General features: G+C 55.1%; 1 protein-coding gene across 1 annotated transcript; it reads right to left on the reverse strand.

The window, feature by feature from the left end:
• Positions 1 to 4,394: 4,394 nt before the first annotated feature.
• LOC144934290 (protein reprimo-like) lies at positions 4,395 to 6,136 on the reverse strand. Its single transcript, XM_078859968.1, has 2 exons — positions 5,295 to 6,136; positions 4,395 to 5,194 (listed from the first exon to the last, which is right to left on the reverse strand). The coding sequence occupies exon 1, from the start codon at positions 5,724 to 5,726 to the stop codon at positions 5,349 to 5,351; it is 378 nt and encodes a 125-aa protein (XP_078716094.1). The 5' UTR covers positions 5,727 to 6,136; the 3' UTR covers positions 4,395 to 5,194; positions 5,295 to 5,348.
• Positions 6,137 to 8,718: the final 2,582 nt, after the last annotated feature.

Genomic DNA, 8,718 nt, shown 5'->3' on the forward strand with positions numbered 1-8,718 from the left:
ACGCAGTGGGAGTCGATCGCATCGCTCCAACACGTGCATATGCGTGCCCATGTTCAGCTGACAGCCTTCCCGGGCAGCAAAAACAACAACAACAACATTAACGCTGTTGCGGTAACAACACGAATGCTGTTGTTGCGGTCGAGGCTCGAGTTTCATGTTGTGCTTGAGAGCGCCTCGCTGTGATGGTGACGGCACGAGACGTGCGCTCGTCAAGCATCAGGCAAAGTTTGCGCACTGCTTCATTGCACGGAATTGCTTTGACACGTCGCATGCATCTCGAGTTATCGTGTGAGTTCATACATCCATCCATATATATACACTGTATGTATATAAATATGTTCGTAGGATTGCATATTGTTAAACAAAGTATGCAAAGAATATCGATACTCTCTGGTTCTTTCGGTAAAGTCACGTAGGTGAAAAATAAAACAATAAAATCACGACGATTCGGAAGCAACACAATTTAATTTTTTTTTTTAATTAGTTTTTTATTTTTTACTTTATTTTTTCACCTACGTGACTTTACCGAAAGAAACAGAGAGTATGGGTACTTGCAGTCACGAAAACTTCAAATATAGAAAGAATATCGAGTTAAATATTCAGTCTCGATTAGACGCGGACTTAGCTCGTATTTTCACGATGTCAAATATAAAAAAAAAAAATTCAAATAGGATAACGCCCTGTCGGTAAGTAACATACGTTTGTGAGAGAGTTCATAAAATGCACCCTGAATTTGCGTCTGAGATTCTGTTTTTGAACTTTTCGCGTTCGCGAGCCAGAGCCCACGTGGATTTGCTCACAGAGCCCAGAGAGGACCCCGAGCGCTCTGCCTTGCCGACGCGTCCTCCGCTGCGTTGTCCCAGGAAGACATCGACGCAACTCTCCTCCAACGACAGAGTCGAACATTCATTGCACCCGCACCGACCAGGTTGGTTAGGTATGGTCTACGTCTGGCCATAGAGTGCTCGTTACTGCCTCGCCAATTGTTTGAGCCACGAACGCCTCTCCACGAACCCCACAAATCGTTTTGGAGAAGCGCCCCGCATTACTCGGGTGCTTAGCCAATGCCATTTTTAACGCGTGTTTGGTTTTGAGCGAGAGGAATAGTTTGCGTGTCGGAAGTTTCTCTTTGCTTCTGTGATTCCCCCATTGTATCGCGCTACCCGCGGCGTGCCAAGACGCCGCAACGAATCCATCGCTGACGAAGGAACCATGAACCATCATCGAACACATTCGATTCTCCGCCTCATCGCAGCACAATTGCAAATGGGCGTTTTCATATTTTAGTAATTTTCAGAATAAAATGCAGCCAATAAAATGAAGCGCAAGACCAAATACATCTCACGGTGTTTTTTGTTTTATGTTGTACGCTGCCAATGATGATCCTGCAAGCTAAGACCATCATCTCGCTCCAGTAACACCACGGGCGGCTGAAACCCGCGTGACGATCCCGGGGCTCCGACCTTTGAGCCGCGCGGCCACCTCGCGCTGCCAGCAGCTTAGAGGCACGACGCGAGCCGCGAGTTCTTATCGACTGCACCGCGTCTGCCAGCTCAGACCAAAGCCCTCTTTAGATATGGCAGCCGCTCCGGGGATGGATGAACTGCAAATTAATTGCACAAAGCATCACGCGCTGAGCGCGGTCCACTCCACGCCATCCGCACACTGGCGCGTTCCTTCTGCCCGCGCTTCGTTCTCGCAAAAAAAAAGAATGAGAGTGGAAGAATAAGAAATAAGAAATATATATACGTATCATGATCTCCAATTAAACCATCACGGAGCGGTGCTGCCTATTTCCGTCGCCAAGCTGCCATTCACGCGAGCGCTGGATTCAACGCCTTGTCATCCGCTCGCCGTGTCGAAGCTAAGCCGAAGAGCTCTCGGCTTCCACGTAAATAAATTGCTAAGATATAAATAACGCGCGCGCGTTCAAGGAGCCCGTGCGAATCACCGCGCTAGCACCAGCGGGTGCCGGGGCTGCCACGTGCCTCGCGCGCGGAGCGCCACGTGCGCCACCCGAGGCAGTTTGTGCCCGAAGGTTTCCTCCTGCGTGACTCGAGAGGGAGTCGGTGTCACCGCGCGTGGCACGAGGCCGGCCGATTTATCTCCGAGGCAGGACGGTGGATCGTTCCGGGGGAAATGGGGAACTCAACGAAAAAAACCGATAAGCGGCTCTTATCTTGTTAGGTGCACACCTTAGGGCTCCGAGTCCCCCCCCCCCCCCTCCGCGCATGGTTGAGATTCGCTGGGAATTAAATATGAGACGGAGAGCACCGTTCATGTTCAGAGGTGCCGGGTTATGCTGATCCGTTGTGTGATTTTGAAACCGTTTTTTCCGTCACGCGTCGGGTTATTGTAAACCACTGAGCGGATAAGCAGCGCGGGAGCGGAATTAATCGAATTCTCCTGAACAAGAGGTGAAATGTTTTCGTCAATTGACCCTCGTCGGAATAAACTTGCGAACTGCATGAGCTTCCAAATGGCAAATCGGTAATTGAAATCGGAGGAGCACTCTAAGTGGCCGATAACACCTTCATCTTTAGATGAACGCAGACCTTGGGGGTGGCGGGAGGGGTTGGAATTTAGCGCCATCTGACCGCCTGGCTATTGGGGCAAGTGCTGCTAGCGAGCATCTATGAAGGCCGGCACGGCACACGAGGGGGTGCTTGGCCAGCACCACGCCCGGCCGCCTTTGTCTCCCTAGTGGTGATGTTTATTCACGCTACCAGGTACTCATTTGAGGCTGAGTCGACCTAGGGGAGGCCCAGTAATGGTTCAGATCTTCGTCACTGGTGTTGGCCGTGAGCGGAAATTGAAGTCGGGTCGCTAACCATTGCACCACCGCTCCACGCGCACACCCACGTGCACGCGCGTGCACACCCGCTACAATCACACGCACGTGCAGCTCGGACCCACGCGCACACACGCTCGCGTGCACACACGTACGCACTTGCACACGCGTAACACGCGTACATTCAGCATGCAAGTACAGCCCACACACGTGCACACGCGTGCGCACACGCGTACACACGCCGAGGGCGCGTGCCTAATGAGCTGTATTCTCACGCGTTAGCTCGAAGCGCTATTTTGGTCGCCGTTTCCAAGAGACAGCCGTGTTGGGGGTGGTGGCTGTGGGGGAGATGGGGGGGGGGCGATGCGTGGGATTTGGTGGGGGGTGCGGAGGGGGGCAGAGAAGGTGAGAGAGAGGAGGCGGTTCCAATCGTCCCCCCTTCCTCCGCCCCTCTCTGCCAGGTGTCACTCAGAAGCTCGACTCGGTAGCCGCGTCGCAGCGGTTGTTGCCGGGTGGCCACGTCGCCCTTCTTCGGCAGGGACCCGCTTCCACCACCCCCCTTTCACTAGCCCCCTCCCCCACCGTGGCTCTGAGTAGACGCGAAACCATGAAGGAGCGGGCATGAAGGTCAGAGCCGGGCATTCCTCTCGCGATGGTGAACCACGCACGAGTAATCGCTGCGACAGAGCGTGAATAATCACCCCTCCGGATACTTGGGCGTAACTAAGTACGCGTCTCTCTCGCGGGATACCGCCAGTAGTGACACAGTGCTGCGTTGCTCTTGTGTACGACGGGAATACCAGATGCTGTAGGGCCTCGTGGCTACCCGGTGACCACAGCAGATGGCGGTTGTAGCGAAACCCCATAGATTGCACTGTAAGTATATGCTCCCACGTGCACGCTCGCACGCGTTCGCCTTTAGAGAGCCCGCGTGCGCCAGGTTGGGTGAGGTATGGTCAAATATCACCGCCCGCCCCCTTCGATCTGCACGTCGTGGGGAGGAACTCATCCGGCAGTGGATCGATTTCACCGAATGGTTGCACACGCGGGAGCTGCCGCTTGCCTCGTCTTCATCTCGAGACAGAGGCTCTGGCTCACTGAGGTGGTAGGGAGGGGGGGCCGCTCAGTGGAACCATAAACTGGGGGGGGTCTCTTCGTAACAAGAGCGGTAAGACGAGTTAATAATGATGATGATGATTGTGCTATCGAACCTACGGTCAGCACGGTTGGCCACGTACGGTGCGAAAGAAGTTCAACGTGCATAAATCCGCGCGTGAATGTGGGATAACGAGGTCTCTGCGAAGACGCACAAGCAGACCCACCCCCTTCGCACCAACCTGATGGACGCATTTTTTTCATCCTGCGGGCGCCCTGCCCGCTGAGGCGTGTTGCGCGCTGGCACATTGCCCCAACAATCTGTTACAGGCTATAGGGGGGAGGAGGAGAGGGGGATCGTTGTCTTTGTCGTGAGTGCGCGCATCGCACGAGGTGTGCACGGGACAGCGCGCGCCGCGCACGCTCGCTCGCTCGCAGTCAACCGCGTGGCCGCGTGGGTCACGAGCCGAGCGGCAATCAAAGCGATTACAGAGAAGTTTCTCCACGCACAATTTTATTCGCTCCTTTGCAGATCGTTACGAAACCACTCACGACGTCAAAAAGCATATCCATCATGCGCATGCGCAACGCGCGTCCGTACCGCGCGCGCACGAGACGAAGACGAAGATACCCCCCCCCCGTGTAGCCTTCAACAGACTGTAGGGGGGGCAAGTGCTGTTAGCGAGCTCCTATAAAGGGCCAGAACGGCACACGAGGGGGTGGGTGGGCCAGAACCACGCCCTACCCTCTTTGTCTCCTGAATGCTGATATTTACACACCGCACCAGGTACTCATTATTCAATCTTGAGTCGACCTTGGGGAGGCCCAGGACCGGTTTAAATATTCCTCACTGTTCTTGGTTTGTGAATGGGAATCGAACGCGGATGGTCGGATTCATAGCGCAGTGCTCTAACCACTGCGCGCACATACACACACACACGCATCCGCGCATCCGCGTACACACGCAACTCCGACGAGCACTTGACGCGTCGCATTTTACGCATAACGCAGATAAGGGGGCCATAAACCGTTTAACTCGCATCGCCAAGGCGAGTTTGGAATGCACAGCGCCTCCAGCCCCACGCGCACACGTGCGCGATCGCTCGAGTCTCGCGCTGTCGCGACACCTGTTGTCGCGATAGCCGTTGTCGCGACAGCCGTTGTCGCGCTTAGATCTTCACGTGCCAGGCGCGCTCTGCTCGGCACCGTGGACACACATCCTCGCTTCTTCCGTGTCGAGTCGCACTCTTCACGAGGACGATCGCTCCTGCTGCTCGGCGGCACTGCGAGACGAGATTGCGCAACCACCTGCTGCTCAGCCGCACTCAAGAAGGGGGGGGGGCGAGGGGGGTCAGGGGGAGAGGGTGGGGGGGGGCTCCACGTACGTACCCCCCCCCAACCCACACACCTCGTGTCATGCTCCACCTCCTGCGGCCAAACGACCCCCCCCCCCCCGGGCGGGTTAAGTCCTCACGATGACCGCCTCCACGTCCTTGGAGTGGCGGCGCTCCCGCACGAGGAGGTTGACCATGCCCTCCGACTTGACGAGCAGGTTGCACCCGATGAAGAAGACGCCGAACACCACCGTCAGCGACAGCACGCACATCACGGCGATCTGGGTCAGGCGGAACATGTAGAGGCGGCCCGCGTCTGCGAGGGGGCCGAGGGGGCCGCTCCCGTCTCCCCCGGCTGTCGGCACCTGCCCGCCCGCCGTCGCGTTCTCTAAGCAGCACAGAGTGGCGCCCAGTCGCACCGCGGTGCCGTTGCCGTCCGCCGCGCTGGACGAGTTCGCGAGAGCGGCCGAGAGCACGGCGATGTCCAGAAAATCGGAGACGTTCATGGTGTCCGCCGGGTTGAGGATGACCGTGGGTTTTGAGATGGACGGGGTGGGGGGGGGGAGGCGAACCTCAGCGAGCGGAGCCCTCTGGGCGAGTCAGCACGGGGAGTTCTTGGGGTCTGCGGCTGACGAGGACGCGCGGCGAGGCACCCCCCCAGGAGCGCATGGCACTCGGACAGAGTCTCCGAGCTCCGACGAGAGATCGGACGGAGCGAGAGGAGGGAATGGGAGGGGAGCGATGGATAGATAAAGGTGTGGGGGGGGGGCGGGGGCTGGGAGGGGAGTAGCTGGAGCAGGAGGGGCAGAGTCGTGGTTGGCAGCCTCTGCGGTAGCTGGAGCACTCGTGGCGTCGCGGCTTTTATACAAGCCCCGCGTCACCACGGATTCTCACCCCCTCGCCTCCTCCTCCTCCTGCTGCTGCTGCTGCTCGCCCGTGATGACGAGCCGTGATGCGCAGAGCTCGCGGGCTGCAGCGGGGGCGTGCGTCCACGCGCGTGTGCAGCTGCCTGCACGTGTGCGGCAGTGTCGGCTCGCTGACGATTTCTAGTGGCTGAACAGATGTCCCCGCGCAGCAAGATTGGTGCGAGACAATTGAATAGATTTTTTTTAATGCAAATCGACTCTTGTGGAGATGTAGTGAACAAGACACCGACTACTGGCACGACGACACTTTGCCTTCGTCTCTATTTGCGTCTGAGACGCACGATCTACGCCGCCACTCCAACAATACACAACACCGCATCGGCGTTACAGGTCGTGCGCATCCGTAATTACAGAGCCCGCTCGTGACTGTGATTTCACAAGGTTGGCCGTTCTAGGCTTGAAATAAACACGCGGGGGGAGGGGGGTGCGATAGATGTGGGGGTGGGTGGGTGCGGGGTGGTGGTTAACACATGGGAGGGTGAGGAGCTGCGCACGCTGGTTATGGGAAGTGGGGTGGGGGGCACACTGATACATTCGACACTCCGCGTTGTGCGCGTGCGTGACACGCGCACTGCCACGATCCTCGCCCTGTCTCTCCGTGGCGTGGGTAGGATCGTAAGAGAGCGGTGCCGTGATGATGATGATGATGCTATATCTCCGTGGAGGTGAATGGAGATCATGTGCGGGTTGCTGAGTTCGCAATCATCCGTTTTTGGGGGTTATGAGAATATCCGATATTTTTCAAGTCAAAACGGAATGGGAAATTGACGGGACGAAGAAAACAAATGACAGCTATATAGCTGTCATTTGTTGATTTGAATCAATCTACGTGACGTTACCGAAAGACCCAAGAATATGAATTACTGCAGTCACGAAAGCTTCAAGTCAAGATTCAATTGATAGCCACTTCACCAAAATTATGCCCCATCCATAATTGTGTTAAGCAAATTAATTTGGGATGCAGCGACTGCAAATGAGATTGTATTCGTTTATGTATTCATCCATTCATGTCGTGCGAGCAGGTCATGGCCTCAAACTCGTGACTGGAAACCCAGCGAGACCGTTCCAAAAGGTCGTACAACACAGCCGAACGTGTCCACACATTTGGAGGTCATTCGTGCATCCACTGCTGGACGAGCCCCCCCCCCCCCACACCGTGCAAGTCGTGGGTGTTTTGTTGGGCCATACTTCACCAAGCCGGTCAAGTGTTGATTGGAGCATAGTAATGATTCAAAATGTAATCGTTAACGACGCTTTACAATCTATATATATACTGTACTATGCATTTAGCGAATGCTAGTACACGTAACTGCCATACAGTTAGAGCGCCAGATATTCAAGAAAAAAAAATGTTTGTCAATGTTAAGTATATTTGTATTGTGTGAGTGGCCGTCAGCCCACGGTGTAGCCACAGCGCCAATGAGAAGCCTCCCCCAGCACGTGACAGGTGACAAAGCAGTCCGCCTGGCACGCCGGAGACCGTGTGCGTCCACAGCCTCCTGCTCTATACTGTACTGTGGTGGCCTGACGTTTTGGGCAACGACCCTTCTACAGACCAAGGGGATGGGGGGCATGTACTTCTCTCGTGTGGATGCCAGTGATGTTTTGTTTGTATCTTCCAAACCTGGGTTGGTTACGCCACCTGGCGGGGAAGCCTCCTCATCCTCGCCGTCTTCAGAGTTGACCGCAAGGGCAGTCCCGCCGCCTACGGCCTCACCCTCGATGGAGACAAGGCTTTTAGACAGGGTGGAGTGGGCCTTCCTCTTCCGTAGAAATATCTATGTTGGACTTCTTTTGCACCGTACGTAGCCAAGCGTGCTAGTCGGAGGTGCGCGCGGGGAAGGGGGTGTACAACAAACTAAACACAAAACAGCAGGTGTCTCGTCAAGTTTGTTTTCAATCTGCACGGTGCAGGGATGCGGTGAGTATCACAAATAGAAGGGCAACTCGCGCCGTGGTTCGCGAATGCCCGCGTGTGGTGCAAGAGAAGGGAGACGAAAAATCAAGGAAGGAATTGTGGGACAAGGGCCAGGGAAGCGGGGGAGCGTAAGTTGTAAAGTTGTTCGTGTAAGTTGGTCAGCCTGGAGGGTAACGCTTTACACTGCAGGGTCCTGAAACTCACGGAGACCACTCGGAGTGAGTGATTCTTCTCAACCTGGGGGTGCACGCACCCGCTGGGGGTGCGAGATGCCCTTTCTGGGGGTAGCGGGACATGGCCAGATATGCTTTAGAAGGTAAAGCATCGAACGTTTAACACGTAGGCTTTCGCGACCAATATTATTAATAATAAACGTTTTTGGGTTAGATCGCGTTATTTATAAATGTGTCGTAACCCTCCACCACCCGAAACGGCCAATCAGTAAAAAAGTGTCACGTTGACAAAAGACAACATAGTTCACTACTTTAGCCCACCGGTGGGCTAAAGTAGTGAACTATTTGTCTTTACGACACATTCATAAATAACGCGATCTAACCCAAAAACGTTTATTATGAAATCATCAACAGACGAATTAACCACGGGCACGTAACAACTACTTTGTGTTTCATCAAGCCCGATGTTTGTATTAATAGT

Source organism: Lampetra fluviatilis, chromosome 10 (assembly GCF_964198595.1).
Source record: "Lampetra fluviatilis chromosome 10, kcLamFluv1.1, whole genome shotgun sequence".
Taxonomy (NCBI): domain Eukaryota; kingdom Metazoa; phylum Chordata; class Hyperoartia; order Petromyzontiformes; family Petromyzontidae; genus Lampetra; species Lampetra fluviatilis.